Source organism: Pleurodeles waltl, chromosome 9 (assembly GCF_031143425.1).
Source record: "Pleurodeles waltl isolate 20211129_DDA chromosome 9, aPleWal1.hap1.20221129, whole genome shotgun sequence".
NCBI classification, from domain to species: domain Eukaryota; kingdom Metazoa; phylum Chordata; class Amphibia; order Caudata; family Salamandridae; genus Pleurodeles; species Pleurodeles waltl.
This window is the reverse complement of record NC_090448.1, coordinates 382209277-382233987: the sequence shown is the minus strand read 5'-3', so window position 1 is coordinate 382233987 and position 24711 is coordinate 382209277. Positions and strand designations below refer to the sequence as shown.

The following is a 24711-nucleotide window of genomic DNA, read 5'->3' as shown; positions in this document are numbered from 1 at the left end:
TCCTCCTATCCAGAGGTACAGGAGATATATCCAGAATACGCTGCAGCTATCCTGGATACCTCCCTGGACCCAGACGATAACATGGTACTGTAGGGAATTATGGAAGGCTGGCTTGAGGGGAGAACACAGATAACCTTAGTGGGTGTGGGATTTAAGGTGGCCAAAATGGACATTGCTAGATACTGGTGAAGTCCAAACCCACCCTGATTAAGGACTGGTACCAAGGCATGGACTACTGTGCAGTACCTAAGAAATATAAATTCCATAAATGTATAAATGGAGGAGGTGCTCTGGAAAGCACCGGAAGGTGTGGGGCCCATGGTTATCTCAGTAACAATTATAGTTGATGGATTGACAGCCCCTCTTTATATTCAAACATGCACATAATAAACTCAATATGGAGGTTGGGTCACTATGGAATACGATGACCTCTACAACTGTTATTTGTTCGTTATTTTATGCAAACTAACAAAAATAAATATTTAAAACATTTCTATCAAAGAAATTAGCTGAGTTGGCAATGTGGGTAGCTGCGATACTTGGGCTCGGGTTCGGCAACCTCCCAGGGAATTCTACCAAACCCAGGCATTTCTGAAAACTAGACACTTTTGGGAGTCAAGGGTGGTGTGCCTCGTGTGGATCCCACACCTGTTTTTTTATCACCAATGCCCTATAAATGTCAAAGTTTGCCTAAAATTGCTAAATATTCCTTACATTTATGTGATGTAAATTTCCAGAATCTGCAGGGATCCACAAAACTCTTATAACCCAGTGTTTCCCTACTTGTTGCAATAATAACGCTAGCACGCTTATGTGGCTTGGCCTAATGCCTGTGATAGGAATGGATCAAACTAGGATTAAAGGGAGTATGCCCATGAGGACTGTATCCATGATCAGCTGCATGCATGGGTATTTACACAATGGCCACATGAATGTATTTCTGAGTGCAGGTTCCATTGTGTCATATTAAGTTCTTCACTTCTCCACCATAGCTTGTATGTATGAATGTCATCGTGGGATTGGTGTCTGGACACTTCTGGTGTCCTGAACCCCTGTGAGCATTCAGGGCACTCAGGGCTGAATCAACAGTGGACTCAGGTGTCCACTGTCTATGCGATTATTTGCTACAGTTCACCTCCTCCCAGAAGTGGTCATGTCTTTGCGCAGATGCCAGTACATAAGGGAGGTCTGTGGAGTTCGTGCTGTGGGTCTGTTTGTAGGTCTAATGAGCCATCTTTGGCTTTAGATTGGTATGCTTTGCAACCTTCACTTGTACTTCTCATTGACTTTGTCAACCATTTATTTGGTTGATGGTTGCGACTGTGTTCTTTCTACTCACCGAACCATTTTGTAAATTTTACTAACACTGCTTCTCAGTTACATACACAGTTGAATAGGTCATTATTGTAGAGGTTTACTAGTTACGGTCAATAATTTAAATAGTGACATGTCAGGAATTAATTCATGGTATCTCTGCCTTACTAAATGTGCACTGTTGCAACCGCAGTAATGATTCAATTTTTCCATAAGAAACAGTTTTTAAAGCTACATCTCAGGTTTTGAAGGATAAACTGTGGTAATGACTAACAAGACTGATGAGCGATTTGCATAATTGCATCATTAGTTCTGGAAAACAAGATTGCAATATTTTTCTGCAGTAGTATGTGCCCAATGCAAATTTAACACAACTTTAAATTAAATAAGGGTTCAATTTCGGAATCATGGTGTGATGATGTGGCAGTGATAAATTCAAGTTTTTATGACTGTATCAAAAAATCCAGTCACTGCTGCAAGTAGCATACTCGTATTTTGTCCTAATTGCATAACTGAAAAATTAGTTATGACCGTACCAGAGGTCATGAGATCGAGTAATCCTGAGTTAAAATCACTATTGGACAGTTTGCCCAAACACAAAGTAGTTCTTTCAAATTACTGGTTTGACGGAGTAGGGTTGGGATACCTGTCTATAACAATGGTATATCCTATCTTAACGTAAATGATGGTTGAAAGCTAGAAACCAGATAGGTAGGGCATTGTTTTTACAACAGTGACCTAACATGTGTGCACATTCATGAATTCTAAACACTGATATTTTACATTATCATTACTTTTATTTACAGCTCTTGTATTTTAGTAATGGTGAGACTGAGCAGGGATTTATTTTTCACTTCCTTATGTGAGCGGAACTAGTCATGTAACCTAAAAGACTCTTGTACTTAAACCTATTCAACCATAGTTTCCCCTTAAATCAGAAGAACAATCCTAACATCAATATATTGACAGTCACAATACTCAAATAAAATAGAGAATAGGGAAACCCTGGAGCGTGCTAAAAGCTTTCACATAAATTGCTATTCTGATATGTTCCCATAATAATAACGTATTTTATATACTGCCTCATAGAGCAGTTTTGCTGTCTACAGGCCCTGTAAATAAAAGCTATTACTACCTAATTTAAAAGTAGCATTAGCCTCAGGAGGAATAGAAGGCGGATTTGGCTTTGCTGGGATTCGAACTTGTGATATGAGGTTACTGCAAATGTCAGTTTGGGCTATTTCTTGCTTGTTTTTTTTGCCAAATAACAAAAATTCTGTCTTCGAGGGTTTGAGCTTCAGATAGGTGCTGGATAACCAGGTCTGGATGAGGTGCAGGCTTTATTTGAGGCATTGGATGTCTGGAGCAGAGGAGACTTTCACGCAGAGCTGGGTATCAGCAGCAAATTGGTGAATATTGGGGCTGTTATCTGTGAGTGGAGCCCAAAGGAGCTCCACGTAGACACTGAAGATGACAGGAGACAGTATGGAACCCGTTGGGACTTTTCCAGTGATAGGACCTGGAGGCACCCAGGAAAAAAACCTACATCCTATATATGAAAAGTTATCTGCATAAATTACTTCTTAAGCCTGGGGCATGGCAGCGACTGCAAGTGTACAATTAAAGAAAAATTGTACCTTTGCAACAGAAAAGACCTGAAGTTTTAGAAATGAACCCTCTGTTCTAACCAAACCACCTTTGTAACCAGTACCTGAGCAGTTTTTGTGATCCCAGCATAGGATTCTTAAAGCAACATACTTTCCCATCTACAGGTTCCTACTTCCTATCCTGGAAGATATTAGCCGAATAACATGAGCCCGTAATTCCCTTAAAATAACAGAAGTAAGCAGTCCCAAGACCCATTACAATTTCCCTGTATCTCTGCAGGCAGATAAAGGGGCCTGAATTACCAATACCAGGAGGTATCCCTATTAGATAAAGGGGATTACAAGTGATTCCCCCCAAAACGGGCAATACCATGCCTACCCAGTAAAACCACCCTTCGTTACCTGGAATGGGCCCCAGATTCTCTATGCAGGTTGGATATGCAAAACAATAATCATGCCTTAAATACAGTCATAATAGCACAAGTTTCGGGTTTGACCATTATCTACGAAGAGTATTAGCAAAAAAGTGTAATAAACCACACTGCAAACACTCTGGAAAGATTAGATGCACGTTCCTGTGTGATATTTTATTGTTATGAAGGACTGCTTTGTTTTAATAAAGTTTTCTTCAGTTTCCTCAGGAAAAAAACAACTAATGGTATATAGTTAATAATACCTGGTTTGGAGAGTAAGGGAATATGTGTTTTTAAACTTTTGTTGCATGTCGGTAAAATATATGAACATATATATCAATGCCCAAAGGGTAAATAAGTTACATTTTTAAATGAATTAGTTATATTAAACCATTCATATATTTTGATTTTATCAGTTCACAAGCATGCAAGAAATCAAGTGTAAAGGATCTGCTTTGGTGATTAAAAAGAAACACTTTTGTGAGTGTATTAGGTTTTTTGTGCTGGTCCCTCATTCAATTCCATGGTGTCAACACTACGGAGCCATACACCGTACCTGATGAACAGGTTGAAAAGGCCTGAAGTGCTGTAAATCATACGCGCTGCTTGAGATTCCTCCCGCTGAGAACGTGACAGAGACAGCGCATCGTCCATGTGTCCCTCCTGATGCAAGATTGCCTGTATGTGATAAAGAGAATGTGAGACACCAGCAAGGAGATGGCAACCTTTGTCATAATCAACAGAGGAATGACACTTCACTCCAGTTTGTGACGTCAGCGATACAGGTAATAAGGGACACTGCACTGTGGTTTGCGAAGCCAGTAATGCACACAGGAAGATTGGCTAAAGTGCTCACCTTTCTTTTTGGTGGCCCCAGGCGGACAACTTTGGTATCGGCTGCAGCGTAAGTCAGCCACAGGCCACTTTTCACGTGCTGCACAAAGCACATGGACTCCCCGTATTTAATTTCTGGGGCTCCCATGCCCTCCACGTCCCTCTTGGGCGCCACATCCAGCTTTTCCTGTTGGTGAACAAAGGCAAGTGTATTATGATGAAAGTGTGAGATCGGAAGAGTTGAGAATACAGCTAGGAATTGAAAGTGGTGGAAGATGCAGGAAGGGAGAAAGATGTAGAGGTGAGAGTGGTTCAGATGGTGAGACAGATATATAAAAAGGAAGGTGTAGGATTGATTAACTTTATTTAGAACCTACACTACAGTAGAAGAGGGGGTTGACAAGTGTAGGAGGTTGAGAACATTCTAGACACAGGAAAGTGTGGGATTCAGTGTAACAGTAATGCACCCAGAACGATTGGCTAAATTGTTCACCTTTCTTTTTGTTGGGCCCAGGTGGACAACTTTGTAGTCAGCTGCAGTGTAATTCAGCGCCAGTATAAGAGGGGGTTGACAAGTGTAGGAGGTGGAGAACATTCTAGACACAAGAAAAGTGTGGGAGCAATTGTAATAGTACAAAGCACGCAAGGTGTAAGAAGTGGGATGCAAAAGAAGAAAATAAGTTAAGGGGTGTGAGGAAATTGTAGGGTTGGAAAACGTGTACCCTGTTGGGAAGCTATAGAAGACTGAGAATATAAAGGGCATGGGAAAGTGTAGAGGAAGGTGTAGTGTAGCGAGGTGGGCAGAAGTGCATGGTGGAAAATATGCTGAAACAGAGGGAACAGGAAAAGTAAAAGCTGGAGGAAGCTCATCAGTGTCAAGGATTATTATGGCGAGGGAGAAATATAATCCCAGGACACGGGGAAAGAAGTAGGAAACAGGAAAGGTGTAATGAAAGAAGATTCTGCAGGAGAGAAGGAAAATTTAAGAAGCGGTTAAATGTAGTATTTGTGCAAGATGTAGGATATCAGTTATCGACAGCAAAAGAGTACAAGCACTGAAAACAGTAGAGAAGAAGTAAGTAGTAAGTTTTAGGTATAATTAAAATACAAAAGATGATGTGGGAGGAGGTGAAGATGTAACAGTAACAGAGACCAATGAGCAATGTTTAGGAAATGAGAAAGTTGTTGGACGTAGGGAAGGTGTTAAAAGCTGTGGAAGTGGAAGAGATAGGAAAGTGTTAGATGTGATGCAAGAATGGTGAAGAAGGAGCAGTTAGCTGAAAGGAATAAAATATGTAGAAGCTAGTACAAGATGCAGGGAAGAAGCAGGAGGCAAGAAATCTGTAAGACATACTGACTGATGGCTTGAAACATAGGAGAAAGAAAGAGTAAGGGAATTTACGGGACAGTGAAAGTGTTATGGAACATCCTGAGGGCAGAAGATAAAACAATCATACACGGCATAGAAGGTATAGGTGCATGATAGAGAGGTGTAGTAGGCAGAGTCGAAGCAGGGGAAATGCAGCAGGCAGGACAATGTAGGAGGCACAATATGGGAAGGAAATAAGTAGAGTAAGATTAGGAGTAGATGTAGGAGCTTTAGTATGAAGCAAAAAATATATGAGGTGGTATAATAAGGAACAAAAGTCAAAAGAACTACAAGAGAAAGGAAAGGTACAGAATAAAGGTTATATGGCAGAAACTGTAAGAATTATAATAAGAATGGACATTGGAAGAGGAGAAGACTTTAAACTTAAGTCCTCTCATTACTTGTGCAATGCAGTCACTTACCTTGGAAGCTCTGAAGCAGAAAGCAGTGGCCTTAGTATTGGCTCTCTCTGCATCCACCAGGATCAGGCCCTTCTCTTCCTCCAGAGCCAGGTACCTTCCAGTTGTCACATGCCGTGCCCGGAAAGACTGCCCCCACTTCATATGGCTCCCGCTCCAACTGCAGATAAAGGAAAAGCTGGTAATGACTGCTTTCTGCAAGCAAAATCTACCCGTCAAGAGAACCAGGAAAAGAACGGCACTAAAAGACCACTTATGCTATATGAAATTATGTTTTAAGAACTCTAAACTCATGATGCATGCTTAGGAATGATTGAATAGTTCCCTAACAACACGCTGCTAAAAGCTCGAAACGAAGTGTAGAGATAAATATCAAGGGTTCTCTGTTACATATCTAAAGATACATTGTTAAGATCTCTTAAAGAAGTTAAGACACAATATTTTGGGAATTCTGACTTGAATGGGTTTTCTGCCAAAATAGGGATTAAGAGTACCACGTTAATATCACATCCTCGGGTTCTCTGCAGATATGTTTCGAAACTGGTGAAGAAACACTGTGATACTTTCCTATCAGTCGAGTAAAACTTTCAGCGCACATGCCAGAATTACCGATTTCTGTAGAAACTCTGGGTGTGGGATTACTAAAACGGTTTTCTTGCAATAGACGTAAGGAGGTGTTGCCATTTCAGATACCACAGGAATGTTATTCTTTGTTGGCCCAGATAATTTATCAGGTGCATCTGACATATGTAAAGCTCTATGAAAAACAGTGGTGTTTCTATGGATTTTCCGTGCCTATGATTGTTTCTTGACCAGGTTACGAACAGTATGACATATGTACGGTTCAAAGTCATTTTCTCTGTGGTTTAATCCTTTGTGATTCATCACGAGTACAGAATCTCGCAATGATGAGTCTCGGGCTCCTTTTTTTTTTTTTACTTTAGTTTGCAAAAGTCCTGCGCCTATTTAAAAAATTCCGAAGTGATTCCTGGAATTTCCTTCTTTTTAAATTATGAGTGAGAACACCTGTACCCCTTCCCCATTAATACTTATTTAGACTTTTTTTATTTGCAGTATTGAACCCCTACATATCATCACCCTTCTATCTAACCAATGATTCCTTTGCACTATTACCTTTATTAGAATCCTAACTCTTTAATCTTACCTCTTACCTGCAAAATTACTTTTTATCTGTGCCTGATTTTTTATTTTAGGCTGTTTTTTGTTTGCTCAAGTTAATCACCCGAAACTTTTGTATCCTGGGGAATCAGAGGAAGAGAGCCTCTCTTGGGAGTGTTCTAGAGGGTGCTGTTAGCTGATTGGTCATGGTTCAGGTTTGGTCCATTTTAAGAAACGACATGGATAGACTAACAAATTTAAGGCCTACTTATATTATAGCCTCTGTGGGTGTTGCCTACTGCTTTATAGGATACCATGGGACTCTCACTTTGACGCCGGGGAAGATTCAAGCATGTGAATCTTTGAAAGATCCAATACTGGATAACCTGCGATAAGGATTTTACTATATCCACATCTACTAAAGCAATTTCAGTCCAAGAATCTAAGTCAAAAACACAATATTATGCAATAGAAAGGCTAAGGCTGAGCACAGGCTCTAAAAAGAGATGCAATCTGAGAATACCACAGATAGAGTAGATACCTAATGTGTTGATAAGAGGGCTATAATAATTAAATCCTTACATTCCCACCCTTACAAAATAAGGGTATGTATTTGGAATGGATTGAGAGAAGTGTTTGACAATAGGAATTTTATCTGATAAAACCATCTATCACTCATGAGTGAATCTCGAAATTGAGTCAAACTTTGGAATCAATGTCTTAACATCATAACATAACATTACATCTGTATCTGCAGAGCACCAAATTCACTCCTGAAGAGGTCTTGTGATACCATTGACAGGTTAAAGATATTCACTGTTACCCTAAAACAGTAATTATTTTTACACGTCAAAAGGACAAAAGACTAAGTGGACCCACTGACATTTGAACCTGTGACCATGGGACCAAACACAGTTCCCTATAGTGATTGCATTAGTCCAGTAAGCCAACACACCTGGCTTCACTCCAATATAGAACATTAACTCTGGGTCAGCCACATTACAAAGGCAGACCCACAAAAGAAGACCTCTGTTAGAATATTCTGATGTATCAACCACTCTGATTTGTAAGGTCCTTTGGTGTACGAGAAACTGGCAGGACCATTCCCAATTGACAGGATATTACATTTGGGTGTTGATGGCATAGATGTGGCAGTAAAACCGGTGGAAAACAGAATGCAGAACTTCTTAAATTATGGTTCCATGACTAGTGGATTCCTGCCCCGTGGGCTTGTGAGCTAGAAGATCATGGGGTCCTCGTGACTTTCTGAAGCTCATTAGGTAAAGCTCAGGGGCATCAATTTATGTATCATCATCAATGGCATTACAAAAAATAGTAGACAAGGAAAACTACAAAGCAGATTAACTTGGAAGTAGTGTCTGATCTGACATCTTGTATTCTTATCTTCAAATTAATCCTTGAAATCTTTGTAGTCAGTTGACAACTTGACAACCTTCTGCTTATGCACACTGAAGACCATTTTTGAATCAGTCCTAAAAGGACTGTTATGTTGGAAATGAGATAATTTATTTTAAAATATCTTGTGAGCTAAAGAAATTCATTAGGATGAACACTATATTAAAACAAAGGAAATGATTGCCTCAGGAGAACCGTTCTATTCATGAACAAAATGTTGCACCCCCAAATAATACCTAGTTTCACTTCAAAGCCCAAGGGAGAGGAAGAAAAAAGAGGGAGACTTAAGTAATGTCTTTGACTGCGGAGGAATTCACCTGTCTTCTTTCAAAGGCTTTTGGGAGACAGTCACATACTGACCTGATTCGCAGGGGTTCCAGCCTCCATAGGGAGCGAGCGTGGCTGCAGACAGCTCCACCCTCGTAATGTGGTAGTCTGGAAAAGAAGGCGGATATTAGAGCAATTAAACTCCAGAAAGGAGGAATGGGGGATGAGACACCATAGGGACATAGAGAAGTACAGGAGCTCTTGCTCTGCAGCTGTAAAAAAATCATTATGAGTCAAATGAAATGTTTCCTGTCTTATACCAATAATGTTTAAAGGCTCAGAGCCCATGGTCCAGTCCAGTTAAGCTGTGGCAATTAATTAAATCCTACTGCTCAAGAGGGAAGCTAAGAATCTTGGGCTTTTGATTTAAAAGTACAAGCTGTGAATTAGGGTAAAAGGAACTTGCTTTAAAATCTAAAGTCCCCTGGAATAACGAGGGCTTGTTTTGAGGCTTATAGTATTTTCCACAAGGCCCAGTAGGGAACAGACCAGGTAGTTTTACAGCGATGACAGCTGGATTCTTGTCAAATTACTGAAAAGGCTTTTGTCCAGGGAAAGAGAAGGCACACAACAGTGTCACAGAACCCAAGAGACTAGACACTGATGCAATTGTTGCAATAGCTGATGTTGTGGGAGAAGAAGATACAGTAAGAGCAGCCTCTAGTGTGCAGTTTTGATTGGGCACTAGATGATATTTTGGGTGGAAAAACTGCAAATGTGACACAACAATATCAACGTGAGAATGGCAATGACTGGGGATCATACAGTCTGCAAACGTTCTGACCGCCACATGGTGTAAGTGCAGTGGCAGTTGATATTATGGTAAGTATACTGCAGAGCAGGTGAAAAGTGATAACCCTATTAATAAGAACTGCATCCATTTTCCAATATCTGAAAGCAGACTTGGCTTTCTGCGTGATAGGAAGCAAATTTGTATTCAAAAAGAGGTGGAAATAAACGCAAAGGCATGGAAATGTGCCTCAAGTCAAGTAAAATGATGGAAATAATGGAGTTGTATTAGGGCCATAATGGGGCTCAACTGTATTGTCCGTCAGAGGCTATCAACAGTCAATGAGTGACAGGACATAGATGTTCTTTAGGTTAGTGATGAGAGAAATTCTGGCTCAACAGATACATGCCTGCGTTGGTCATCTCCTTGGTCAGTTGAGGAGATGGTGAGACACTCATCCATGTGTCCATGGAATAAACGCAGCACATGGCCACCAGTCAGAAACCCTGTGGAGATCAAAGACAAAAAGTGGTTATGAAAAACAGAGTCCATGATAATAAATCCTGAAGCATGCCTACAATGAACAAAATTGGTTAAGTCTAAATCTACAAGTGCTGTGTGGTGTAGTTCTACTGAAATACATCATACTATAGGGTGAAATGGGATAGATTTCTGCTAGAAGGACCTAGGGGAGCAATACCAGGGAATCAAAGCCAACTAGGACCAGGCTCAGAGTGGCAAACTGCCTTTTAGTGCAGCTGCAAGTAGGTACATGGATCCCGGGCCAGTATTTTTAAGTTTTTTTGTTTGTTTTGATGAACAGGTTTTATTGAGTTTTGTTGAAACAAAAGACAATAGCGGCACAGCCAACCTCAGGGAACAATACCACAATACATTTGAGCAAGCGTAATATAGACTCCACCAATATATATTAATCAGACAACAACAATGCAATGGTGTCACTGGACCTAGGGCCCAGAAGTATTTAAGGAATTTGTCCCAGCGATTTCCCCCATACTCGCCCGTGCTTACTGGGGCAACCCTGGGCTTCATAGACCACCTGTTCCTGTCTCGCACACCAGTCCACTCCCCAAAGCCATTTCGAGAGGGTGGAAGGGGTGGGTGATCTCCAGCTGGTCGAAATGTCTCTTTTGGCCACCATCAAGCTATTCCCAGGAAAACTCGTTCTGCTCGGGCGTTCCCGACTTTGTCCATCACTCCGAGTAGAATCACCAGGGGGTAAATTGGGATCTTCCAACCCAGTATCTAAGTAAGGTTGCTCACTATCATGGACCAAAACCTCTGGAATAGAGGACATGCCCAGGTCATATGGTAAAAATCAGCAGGGGTTCACCCACATCTAGGACACGCAGGATGCGGGAGGAGCCCTGTACAGTATAGCCTAGCCGGTAAGAGATGTGCTCCATATAGATAGTATGTTTGTACCATTTGCAGACGAGAAAACATAGTTATAGTTCTTAAGTTTTACTTTTGCAATACTTTTAATTAATCATATTGTATTTTGTACACTAACTATACTGATAATATATAGAATTATAAATGGGCAACAGTAAATTACAGGAATATTTTTCACTAAGGTGTTCTGAGAGACATGAAATAGGCAATGAGAGCAATGCTTGAGTTGTCACCGATGTTACCAAGAAGCCAGAGGTGAAAAACATCCCGCAATTCACTTTTTATCCATGCATAATTTTATGTTATGTATGATCCCCAAAATCATCTACTCCTGCTTTCAACTGCAATGCAGGGGCAGAGGAATAATGGGAGATCTATACATAACTCTCTCCCAGTCCCAAATAAAAAAAAATACCTGGTCTCCAGTCACCCGCCCCCAACCACTCTGTCTTCCTTTCTCTCCCTTAAAGAAACTTTTACCCCAAGTTTCCAGCACTGCTCTGACATGCCCTCAGAAAGGCCAGCCCAAGCAGCCTGGAATTCCTTTCGGACCTAGCAAAAGTGGGTCACAGCTTTTGTTAACAAATGTTGCTACATCATAGCAGTACATTTCTGAATTCAGACTTTTATGCTAGTAGCTCTCAATGAAAGCCACAACATTATTTCCTCTAAATCAATATTAATTTCCTACCATATATCCAGTGCAGTCATTCACTGCTCTATTGGTATTTTATTAAGATGTTAAAATAATAGATTGGGACACACACAAAATGTCTTTCCAGCAAGAATACACTTACAGGTTGATTGTCAATTCTATATCTGAGGCAGTCATCTATAATATGTGGAGTACCCCGTGGGGTATTTCAATGTTCACTCCAATTACTTAAGTGCCCTTACTTTATGCTGGCATGACATCAAGTTCTTTACCTTGGCAAGGTAGTCCAATAGGGGCCTCCATGTGTACCAAGCCATGGTGAGAATATTCAAGAGTCTAAGTTCTCTCATTATCCCACAGTGTCAAATTATGATTGGTGCAACTGCTGGGACCTTGAAGTGGATTTTGTCCTTGTTCTTCTGGACCTCGACCTATTCATTATAGGTGTCCTGGATCTCTTTGGTGATGTAGGTGCAGGGACACTCCTCTACTGAGGTGAAGTAGAAGCCAGAGGAGTCGCAGGTGGCATTGTTGGCATTGGCAATGGTGATTGCGGAGTAACTCTTGTCAGAAAATAGTCCGATCCTGATCGCTGCTGTATCCGCTGTTTGCGGAGACTATCCAACCACCGTGGAGAGATGTTCATTGGGGTCTTAGGTGGTGCAGGCTGTGCATGAGATGTAATGTTTGGTGGTTGCACTGACAAAATCTGAAAGTCAGTTGACACAGAACATCCTCCTGAAGTTAAGGGTATTGTCTGAGCCGGTGATTGCAACCTTGAGCTATGTGATGATGAATGGCTGTCATCTCCTTAAGATTGCGACATCAATGCTTGTTTCAACGTCGATGGTAGAGAGCAGCGTTTGCCTCAATATCGAAAGGATAGCTTGTCCTGAGGGCGACGGTAGCCGTGGTGCAGAAGGGTGCTTCGATGTCAAGCGGTGGTGATTCTTGATTGATGGGACTTCACCAGCAACGCATGCCTCAATGTTGACGAGTAATGCCTTGATGTCTACGGAGGACTTAATGGTGAAGTTTACCTCGACATTGGGTGATAACATTGTGGCAACACAGACAGTAGTCTGACCGGGAGAGGATTGCCATGACGTTGAGTGGTGTCGGTGAGATGGTATTCTTAATGTCTATCGTGAACTGACAGGGATATGCCTCGAGTTTGACGTCCAACCTCTCGACTTCGACCAGGATCATTTTTTTTTCTGTCTCTCTGGAGATCTTCCTCTGGGCACCTTCTTAGAGTGAGGGAAGGGCATCTCGGAGATAGATGGGAAACCTCAGAGGCCACTTGAAACAGTTTTTTCTCTCTCCTGCAGCCCAATCAGACATATGTTTTCCCTGTCTCTTAAAGTTCTCTTGCCAAGCTTCTGGCAATGGTGGCATTTCTCAGGCAGATGAGTCTCAGGAAGACAGACAAAACGAGGATCTGTCTGAGCCTTCCTTTTGCCAAAAGAAGGACACTGACAGCTTGGCAAAGAGCAGACAGGCTTAACTTAGACAACATGTGTAAAGAATTTATGCGGCACTTCAAACAGTAATAAAGTGAAAACACAACACAAGAAAAAAAAAACACACCAGTTTAGAAAAATAGAGTTAAATCTAATACATAAATCAAAACTAAAATGACTCAAATTCAATAAGTAGAACCAGAGTTATGCAATTTTAGAGAAATAAGTGAAAAATGCACTAAAGAGCCCAATGCGACACTGACGGCTGACTGGTCATCGAGACTGGGAGAAACTCAGAATGTCAAGTTGATGGAGCGCAGATCGGATACAGGGACTAGGTTAGATCAACTGAAAAGTAACCTTCTCGGTCCAAGGAAGCATCACAGATGGTCGTCATTGAAGCATGAAGAGCAGGCCTTGTGTCACAAATGGTCATTGCTGTAATTACCATAAACATTCAGGTCAGAACTTCACAGTGGCACTCCTCACGAGCGGTCGAGGCTGTAGTGTGAAGAGTCCGGTTGACGAAACTTCACATTGTCGGCAGTACGTGCAAAAACCTTTTGGCCCCAACAGACCCTCCCACGCAAATTCTCATCACAGATGCCTCTCTCCAGGAGTAGGGTGCTCACATGGGCCCACTGCAGACCCAAAGCATGTGCTCGGACAAGGAGCAGCAATATCACATCAACATGCTGGAGCTGAGGGCAGTTTATCTAGCTCTCAAGTGTTTCTACCCATCCATCTGTACCAACTCTCTCTGGCCCAGACAGACAACATGACCACAATGCATTACTTAAACAAGCAAGGGGGCACGCACTCTGGTCCCCTGTCTCAGGAAGCACAGGCCATCTAGAAAGTGGCTAATGGCCAGGGGTTTTACTATTTTTGCCTTTCACCTCCCAGTAGTCCAGAACACTCAGGGAGACTCTCTCAACCACAATTTCACCAAGGGGCACGACTGGATTCTGCATGATGAAGTCATAGAAAAAACATTTCGAGAATGGGGGCATCCACAAATCGAATTGTTTGAAAATGAAAACATCAAAAAACAGCAAGACTTTGCATCCTGGTTCTCCTAACCAGGGACAAAAGGGAATGCCCTTTTGATAAATTGGTCTGGGAAATTTCTTTACACATTTCCCTCGAATCAGCTGATCCCGGCAGTGATCAACAAACAGTACAGATCCAGGACCAGAAAGAGCCTCACAGGACAAATGTTCCACCCCAACCTTCTCTCTCTGAGCTTCACAGCATGGCTCCTAAATTTCTCCATTATGGACATCTAGGACTCTCACAGGATTCATGGACATTCTGAAGAAGTCCAAGAGACCTTCTATCAGACGCTTTCATGCATTCAAATGGAAAAGACTCTGGCCCTCGTTATGAACATGGTGGTCTGGACCGTCAAGCCGGCGGTGGCGGTCATTACCGCCAACGGCATGGTGGTCCAGACCGCAATATTCTGAACATGGCTTTGCAGCCAGTTCACTCCCACCCACTGCCGGACAAGAGTTCACCGCTAGGCCGACTGTGAGCACATTCGACCAGGCAGTAGAGGCATTACTGCCATTGGGATTACAATCCCATTTTCACCGGGGATTCCCTAGTGAGTTACCCCATCAGGTAATCCCTGGCGGAAAGCATACAGGTGACAGGCATAATAATTCCTGTCACCTGTATGTGACATGCCTGGCCCCTCCCTCCCGTTCCAGAATCCCTACCCACCACCCCAAGCCCCTAGAACAGCCCCCACCCCCAAACCCCTAAAACCAACCCCCAACCCTCCACCCCCAAAACCCCATGCAGGTCCCCCCACCCCGACTCTCACCATCCCCCAGCCCCCATCCATACATACAGGTCCCCCCAAACCCCAACCCCCCACATCCACATTCACCCATTCACGGACATGCACACACGCAGAAATGCACTCGGACACACATCCCCCCCACATACACTCACACACTCCCCCATGCACTCACACACTCAAACACACACACCCTCCCCCTCCCTCTCCCTCTCAGACAGCACTTACCTTTTCCATCGCGCTGCTCCGAGAGGGAATGGGCTCCCTGGATGCTATTCTGCCACCATCATCGCCTCTCCATACACACCACGCCTATAACTGCTTCATTATTGGCGCGGCGGTGTATGGAGTGACGTGGCAGTGAGGGTGGAGCAGCATCCACCCCGTCACCGACCGCCAGCATGGAGGGCCTCACCGCCATCAATGGCGGTGAGCCACCATGCGTCATTATTTGGCGGGATGCTGGCCACCAACACTGGCGGGGCATCCTGCCAAGTATGTAATGAGGGCCTCTAAGTGTGATGTATCCAGAATGATGTTCATCCGATTCTGGGGCAGGAGGCTGTCATCTTGCCTTATCTTCTCTGAAGGGTTGAAGAAGGCTTTTCTACCTGTACATTCTCCCTCTCCTCCATGGGAACATAATGTGTCTTTGCAACACCTCACATAGAAAACTGCTTTTCTAGTTGTGATTACTTCAGCAGGTAAAGTCAGTGAGATCCAGGCTCTATGCGCTAAAGAACCTTACCCTGTATTTCATGCTAACAGGGTGATCATGAGAACCCATCTGAGTTTCCTTCTTAAGCTGATTTCTAATGTTAGCATTAATCAGACTATTTCTCTTCCCACATTCTTTCCTAACCCTTCCACACGTGCCCTAAGGTTACGCCTTTGCCAGGCACAACTAATTACTCCACTTATTATATCATTGATGACATCTTCTATGGCATCTTTGATATTATCACTGCAACACTGCAATAAAGTTATTGATAAGAAAACTGTGCATGGCAAGGGGGCGAGTTATAGTTACCTTAGGGCGCGAGTTATAGTTACTTGAAATAACTCTAACTATAACTGCTGAATTTCTATGATTTTGTAGGAGTAAATTCAGAACTTAACTAGAACACCCATGTAACCTTTGTTTTTTTTATTTATATATATATATATATATATATATATATATATATATATAATACCAGCAAAAACACGACGCCTACTCCTCCTGGATATTGGAACGCTGTCTACTTATCCAATATCCAGGAGGAGTAAGCGTTGTGTTTTTGCTGGTTATATTTGGGGCGCCCCACCCATCCAGAAGCCAGCCGCAACGTTGGGCGTTGTTATGGCGATTATTAATTATGTGGATGTATATATATATATATATGTATATATATATATATATATATATATATATATATATATATATATATGTATATATATATGACTTTGAGGAGGATTCCCCTGAAAGAGAGCTAGAATTACAGGTAATAAAACTTTTTCTTACTATATTACTACAAAAAGGCCCTAAAAGCTATTTTTACTCTAGCTGTCCCATATAGAAAACCAGAGTACAGATTAAAATACTACTACTGTAGCTCAGGAATGGGGACAGCCACAAAAATAATTAAATGACTATTTTTAACTAATATTAAAAATGCAATTCATGGTGAAGTCGGATTTATCATACATATTATGGATAAGGAACTTTTAGAACATTACCCATTAGCTGGACTGTTCTGTCAGATGGCTAATTAGCATAAGTCTGCCAGTCCTCTGTCAGCAAAGTACATTAAATAGTACACAGCTCAACAGCTAACTAGCCAGGCCAATGGTAGTGTCTATGCATGCCAGGCTGTTACCATGAAAACACGATTCCCCACTTAGAGCTCATACATGGCCATTACAGAGAGTCAAGTTATAGGGACAAGAAAGTACCTTCAGCAAACTCGCAACCTGAGCAGATTGGGTTCATATTCCAGAGGGTCTGCATGAATGAAGCATCCACTTGAAGGTCCCCGCTGGCTGTTGAAAGGTGCTGTCAATAAAGGGAAAGTGATAAGTAAGTAAGAAGAGAGGTGCAGAGCTGTAAAAAGAGACAATAAAGAAGAAAAGGAGAAACAGTACGTGGAAAAGTGTTAAGGAGAAATTGGTTAGGGTAAAGCAGAACTGGAGGCGGTGAGTAAAGGGACCTGGGAAAGATGAGGTGGAAAGAGGACACAGGAGAGGGAAAGATGAAAGGAAGCTGAAGGAGGAGAAGGAAACTGAGGGGAGAGGGATGAAGGAAAGATTGAACAGTTTATGGGAGACAGGAAAGGGGAACAAATGTGGGGAAAGAGAAATTGATGTAATAGAAATGTGAAAGGAAGAGACATGAAATGTGAAGTAGACATCAGTGTAGGGCACGAGAGAAAAAGATGAGAAGCAGAGTGAAGGAACAGAATGCAAACATAAGCAAAGATGAGCAAAAAAATGAAAGAATCACTGAAGGGAAAAATCAGAAAATGTACAAAGGGGAAAAAATAAGGAGTGAGAAATGGGAAGAGAAGAACAAGCGAGAAAGATGAAACTGTAGAAAGATGGGGGAGGTTTGAGAGACAAGAAAGATGGTAAGAAAGAGGAAGTGCATGTTGGAGAAATGTTCAGAGCCAAAATATGAGATAAGAAATGGAAGCAATAGAATAACAAAGAAGCAGAAAAGGCAGGAAGGGGGTAAAAATAGAGAATGGGGAGGAGGTAGGTAAACAAACAAAAAGTGTGAAAAATAAGAGTGTAAAGCTAATATACATGGAAAATAGTCAACATGAGTGAAACTCGACCCTCCCCCATTCCCTGGTAATAACAATCCCACCAGTAAGGGCTGGCTCTTACCAGGTACCTCTCCGAGGACACACTGACCAAGATGAGGTCATCCCCGACGCGCACCTTCTCACCTTCAGAGCGCTGTTTAGAGGCTGGGTGAATAGTCCACCAGCAAGCTTCTCCTGCAGATACAGTCAGCAAATAAAATTGTTACAGTAGCACAGAAATAACTCGTAGACACACTTCCAAAATCTACCAGATAAACTACCTGGAAGGCAAGAACCTCATATAGTCAACCATACTTAGGGCAGAACACACCAAGAGCCTGAGAGGGCATTGTAGACAGGTAGGTGTGCAGGTGCTTTGTGGCACATTAAACAAGAGAGGCCTAACACCACTGCACAAAGTACACACAGGACTATGTACTTGGGGTTTACGTTGACTACCCCGAGCAGCAAGTCCCCTTTATTTAAACGCTCAGACCGAGCCCAGCCCTCGGGGTGTGTGCAACCACACAATGTATTGTAGTGACTGGGTGGCTCACTACATCCCTTCCAACCTTTCGGAAAGAAACCAAAAGAACACAATTAAAAGTAAAAGATAATCCAACAAAATAAGGATGAGCTCCATCAGCTCCCATGTAGCATTGCAGAGTTATGTTTTTACCAAACATTTTTTCCCTGAGGTATGGAGTTCAACACACAAAGTGTTTTAACTTCTGGCTGGAGATTAGCTCTTAATTGGTACATATGTCCCTGCCAAACTACTTCCTGTTTCAGGGCTGGTGGCACCGTGTCCTCCGCTGTTCTGGGAGAGTCTAGGCAGTGATCGCTCCTCCTCCTCTCTACAGTCACATGCTCTCCAGCTTCTTCTGTTGCACTCTCACGAGTTGCCGCACCTTGGTAACCAGCAAAGGTCCTGTCTTCCAATTCTGCCTCTTTTGGAGAAGCTTTCTCAAACCAGATATATTCCTCGAAACTTCCATAGCACTTCGCCGGGCAATCACCATGTTTGCTCTCACTTTTACTATCTCCCATATTCCTCTTTCAAAAAGAGTGTGAAACTTCCATCCCGGGCAACGAACCTTGATAACAACATGGTCAACTGCCCAAATAGTGGGCTCTTTGGCCCTTTTACTTTAAGTCACCCTCTCGTTGTTTGTCTCCTTCTTTGTTGAGCCACCTGTACATCTAAGACAGAAGGTTCCCACTTGGGGCCAGATGGTGTGTGGTCCTAAGTTGTCTGTCTCATCACAAGATTACTGGGGGTACACCTCATGGTAGTATGAGGTGTTTGCCGATATGCCCTTAGAAAATGATTCAGGCAGCACTCCATGTCTTCCTTCTTTTTCAACTCCAATTCGAAGCGCTCTGTTTAGTGACCTCATAAATCTCTCCACTTCTCCATGAGCCCGAGGCCACTGGGGAGTTATTATCCTGTGCTTTATATTGAGGTCATGTAGATACTTTTTGAACTCCTGGCCTTAAAACGGGGTACCATTGTCAGTTTTAACTTCGGTGTGCAGTCCTAACACAGAGAAAATCTTTTCCAAAGATGGTTTCACATACTAAAACGACATGGACCTCACCAACTCAACAACTGGACTTTGTGTAACTGTCCATCACAACCAGCATTCATCTGTTGTTCAGAAAAGTGCCAAAATCTATACTCACTAATAACCAGGGCTCTGTGATAGCCGCTTCCGTGAGTATCGGTGCTGTCAGCGGTTTACCACTGGTGATAATGCAAAAATGGCAGTTTTTCACCATGTTTTCAACCATTCAATCCATTCATGGAAACCACACCTGGCTTCTAAGACATACCTTGTTTTTGGAGACCACTCGATGGCCCTGATGAACTAGTTCCACGTTCTAGCCAACATGCTCCTTCGGATCACAAAATGCTGGCCTCTCCGTATTAGCACTTCCTAATTTTCACTTAATTCATCTCAGCATCTCCAAAACTGTGTACATGTTGCTTGTTCTTCACTCATAAGACCAAAAGCTCCATCAAGGAAATTTCTCCACTGGTGTCCTCGCAGTGCTTTGGATACCCTCAGCAGACAACTGTCAGTCTAGGTGGCTTCTGCAATTTCCAGCAAGGACAATGCTGGGGGACACGCTGTTTCAGTCACCAATCGGAGGAAACCCTCTACTCTAGAATCTTCCTCCTGCTGGGTAGTGGGGCAGTGACCAGGGGATGGCATGAGTATTCCTCTAAATCGTTTACACCACATCAAAAGAGTATTGTTGGAGTTGAACTGCCCACCTTTCGATTTGGAGTGGCCCTTCCTGGCAGTGCCTGAAAACAGTGGTGCAAGAGGCTTATGGTCAATTACCACCTGAACTTTTGTGTAAAACGATCATTTCTGGTGGTGGAGAGTCAACCCTCTCTTCGCCAGGTGCTGGAGAGTGGCCTGCAGTCTGGCGTGATGTTCCTCCAGGGTGTTTGAAAAGATGAGGATATCATCACTCACATTTATTACTCCAATAAGTTCAGACAAAACTTCCCTTATGGCATCTTCAAAGACTTCTGCAGCAGAAGAAACACCCAAACTGAGGTGTTTAAATGTCCTTAACCCCACATGGGTGGAAAAGGTTGTTATGTATCAATAAGACTCCTCCAACAGAAATTGATGATACCCTGAGTTCAGGTCAATCTTGGAGAACCACTTTGCCACATTTAAATCAGCCACAATATCATCTATAGTGGTTGCTATGTGTCTCTCTCTGCAAATGGCCTTGTTGGGTAGTCTCCTGTTGATACATAGTCGAATAGCACCAGGTTGTTTGGATTTCGGGGTTATGACCAACGGTGACACCCACAGAGTGGTCCTGAACACTTTTTATATGACCCCAGATAAGTCTAGTTGCTCCAACTCCTGTGCTACCAGTGGACCGAGATGAAAAAGTACCCTACTGTGATGCAGTGCTGCTGGCTTAATTGTATCATTATTGTGGAGCTTCACCTGTTCACCTTTTAGACAGCCAAGGCCCTGAAATAGTTCTGGAAACTCTTTCAGAATGGCATCTGCATGAGACTCAAGAATCTGTCATGCAAAGAAGACCAGGCCGAGATCTTCCGCTGTGTGGCAACTAATCAGTATTGAGTGTTTTCTTGAGTTACATGAAACTTAATTTGTGTTTTGGTGCTGCCTATAACAACCTCCACCTCGATGACCCCTTTCAGCGGAATGGACTCAGTGCCTCCATAGGTGTATATCATCACTTTGGTGGGTGCAATCTCCAGCTGGGGTTCCAATTTGAAAACTGTTTGGCATCAATGATGTTTACCAACACTCATATGTCAATGAGAGCCGCTATTTCCACTCCCTACACAGTCACATGACAAATGGGTGGCAGTCTTTTCTGTTGATTGTTTCGCCCTGTGAAAGAGATATTGAATACTTTGTCCTCTTCTTCATCATTCCAACGCTCTTCAGACGTCTCTGCCAACCACTTTGCTCCTTGTGTTCCTTCTTCAAGCGACAACTGCCAAATATCTTTCCTCCTAGGACTGGGGTCTCTCTTGTGTTGGACAATCTGCAGACCTTTGCAAAGTGGTTGGTCTGACCACATTTCAGGCATTGTTTTCCTTGTGCTGGGCATCCACAGGGAGTATGACGCATCAGCCCACAGTTGCTACACATGGAGTCATTCCTTTTGCCGTTGGTCCTTTCTTTAGACCTCAGAGGCTGCCACTTCAAATCCTCAACCCGTTCCTCCTTGACCTCCCCAGATGATGCTGGTGCTGACGTGTGTCCTGCTAAGGCTGATTCCATCTAGCGGGTAATTTGTGCGACCTGGCCAGGATTAAAATATCGTCCAAGGAGATGCCAGGCTGCCACAGGATAAGTTTTCTGAAATTAGAAGACCTGCATCAGCTGTGCCCTGATTTCATTCTGTTTAATCTATTCCAGAACACGTACTTGCCAGCTTGTGAGGCAGCGCAAAAAATATGTCTACAGACTCCCCTTATGATTGTTGCAACTGTCTAAGTTTGAATCTTTCAAAGTTTGGGTTCAACTGGGGGTCAAAATACCTGTTCAGTGCAGCTACTGCAGCATCCTCTGCTCCGGTGTTTGGTAGGTCTTCAAATAATTAATTCCGTTCAATGTCTCCCATGTGCAGCATGGATTGTTTGACTGCGCCATTGCTCTCGCGCGTGGCACAAAAATAATGTTGTAGTCTCCTAATCCATTTGAGACACCGCTGCACTGCCCTTGCTGGATCCACTAGGTAACGGAAAAGTTGTAAAGTACAAACGAGTAGTGGGTGTTATTTGGCTGTTGGGCTGCAGGAGTGGCTCTTTGCTGAGGCTATGACATGTGTCTATTTTTTTTTTGCGGAGTTGCACATGCTCATGCTTGATGAGCTTCTCCTTCTGACTTTCGTTAGACTCGCCAATGCTTATTGTAACCACCTGGGCATGTCTTAGATTGTGTGCATCATTTATCTGCTAATTATATATCACTCTATATTGTTTGGTGGGGTTGCTTTTTGATTGTCCTCTTTAAAAAAAATAAAGCTCTCGGAAGTTTGCATGCCCTACATACTATCTTGTAATATAGAGTAATCTTTATACCTTGTCTTTGCTGTAGCCTAATATGACATGCTCAGTATTACCATCTTCACTGCTAGCAATCGTTGCACCCTATCTGACGGGCCACCCACACTCTCCTTCCGCTGCCTCCTGCAGGCACGCTGCAGCCACGTGCTCTTAGGTCTCCACTAGGTTGACTTGTTCGGTCGTGGCTGATGTTGCTCACCTTCAGCCTCCCTTTGCCGTGTGCGTTCTCACTTCATCATCTCCAACTCCAAGAGCCTAAGGCTGTTTTTGCTGCTGTTCTGCCTGTTGGGTGCGGCTGCACAGTGCTCCGATGACGCTGCTCCTGGCCTCAACAGTGTCACACTGCCATTCCACTGCACAGCATCCGTCCCTGGAGTACTAACGCACAAGGTAGGCACTTGCCCCACAGGTTGTCTCCCCCATGTGCTAGGGCACTTCCGCCTCAATGCCAATGTACACAGGTAGGTGTGCAGGCATCTTGTGGCACATTAAACAAGAGAGGCCTAACACCACTGCGCAAAGTACACACGGGACACTCAGTACGTGGGATTTACGTAGACCACCCCCGAGTGGCAAGTCCTCTTTATTTAAACTCTTGGACCGAGTCCGGCACTCAGGATGTGTGCAAGTGCAACCCTACAATGTATTGTAGTGTCTGGTGGCTCACTACAGGCATGAACACCTCCGGAGTCTGACAGACATCGAGACGCAACATATCCTTAGTCTGAGAGGCAAAGGGCAGGAACACACACAGAGTATAACAGCTATCTGTCACACTCCTAAAGTCTGACAGACACAGGACATGAACACCTAAGAGGATGACTATTTTTGGGCAAAATATCAGTCAAATTCTGAGTACTACTGTGCAGGGGCATCCTAGAGTTTGGCAGGCTTCAGATGAATCATGCATAATTTTGCATTTGCATGATGGCCCATTTTCTATTATAAACTATTATAAAATGCCTTAAATCCTGATTTGGCGAATACATCTGGACTTGGACTTAGTGATTTAAAACAGCTGTTTTGTGCTCCTAAGTACAGGAGCTGCAAAACATTTCTGTGAATCCAAATCAGAGAGCAGACAGAAATCTAACGGGCCTTAGGAGTAGAGGGGCAATTGTCGTACAACACTGTCGTACAGTGAATGGCACAAACATGGCAAAATTGGCAAAAGTTTGTTCGAAAACACTGATTTTGCATACTATTCCTAGAAAATGTCAGAAGAGGTGGTATTTACTGCACCTGATAAATACCTCACCTTGAGGTAGCAGCATTTTTTTTTTTTTAAATCTGTTTATTGATTTTTATCGTTGTTTACATTTGGCTGAGCATATCTCCACATTGTTACATCAGTTTATCATTACATTTGTTGTGTCTCTGCAATTTGCATGATGTATCAACAGATCGTTCATTGTATATTCAATTAGAAAATAATACAAAAAGAGAAAAAAAAAAAGCCAACAATAACAAATGACGCCATGGGTAAGTTATATTGCTCATATGTGGTATCGGTCTATGTCCAGTGATGTGTAAAGAATTAGCCCAGTGGGAGGAAGGGGTGTATCCAGGGGGGGGAGGGGGCTGGCATTAGGGGGGGGGGGGTCTGCGGCCCAGGTTAAATTGTAAAGATGAGTCTTCTGCTTTCATGTTATCTAAGTTTCACGGAGTAATGACGTTCAAGTGTATCTACTCCTAGAGTAGACGTAAATCTGGTTCAGGGGGGTCGAGTATCATCTTTTTGTTCCAGTTGTTCTATGATAGAATCCCATATATCTGTCCCCTTGATTACCACCCCACTGTCACTTAATGTATGCAGCACTTGTGTTTCTGCTTTAGCCCAGTGCAGCTTCTCTTGTGTCCAGCGGTGTATGTTTGGTGCGAAGGGTGATTTCCACTGTATAGCGATTAAGCGTTTGAGCAAGATCAGCACATTTGTGTTTTTGTTTGTCTTCCCCTTTTCGCGTGCGTATCCCTAGTAGGCAGGACTCTGGGGAGGGGAGGAGGGGTAGTCTCGACCAGGTGGCTGTTTGTGTCGTTGCTTCCTGCCATGTGCGGTGTATCGGTGGGCAACTCCATGTCATGTGTAGAAAATCTGCCTCCGGTGTCCCACATCTCGGGCATTCCGGATTAGATTGTGGGAACATGCGTTTTATTTTAGCTGGAGTGAGGTAGGTCTGGTGTAAATAATTGAATTGTGTGTATCGGAAGCGGGTATTTCGCGATACATCTTTTGTGTTTGTCAGTGCCGTATTCCATTTTTTGGTGGGCAACGGTGCCAGCAGTGCCGTCTCCCATCTGCTTTTTGCTTGTGTTTGGACCTCTTCTGGGTGATTCTGTAGTGTACGGTATATCCAGGATATATCTGTTTGTGTGCCTGCCCCTGTCAGTAATTCATGGAGCACTGGTGCGGTGTTAGGTTCATTGCTGCCATTTCCCCATGTTTTGCGCACCACT

At 43.1% G+C, this 24711-nt stretch overlaps 1 protein-coding gene across 8 annotated transcripts in view; it reads right to left on the bottom strand.

The window, feature by feature from the left end:
• Nucleotides 1-24711, bottom strand: part of RYR1 (ryanodine receptor 1) — a 1068376-nt gene that overhangs the window by 937514 nt on the left and 106151 nt on the right. For all 8 annotated transcript variants that reach the window (XM_069206982.1, XM_069206985.1, XM_069206986.1 and 5 more), the window contains exons 6-12: nucleotides 17758-17870; nucleotides 16825-16924; nucleotides 9958-10054; nucleotides 8852-8926; nucleotides 5960-6116; nucleotides 4191-4355; nucleotides 3891-4012 (exon numbers count right to left, since the gene is read on the bottom strand). In XM_069206982.1, coding sequence (XP_069063083.1) covers nucleotides 3891-4012; nucleotides 4191-4355; nucleotides 5960-6116; nucleotides 8852-8926; nucleotides 9958-10054; nucleotides 16825-16924; nucleotides 17758-17870 — 829 coding nt within the window. The remainder of the gene's footprint in view (nucleotides 1-3890; nucleotides 4013-4190; nucleotides 4356-5959; nucleotides 6117-8851; nucleotides 8927-9957; nucleotides 10055-16824; nucleotides 16925-17757; nucleotides 17871-24711) is intronic.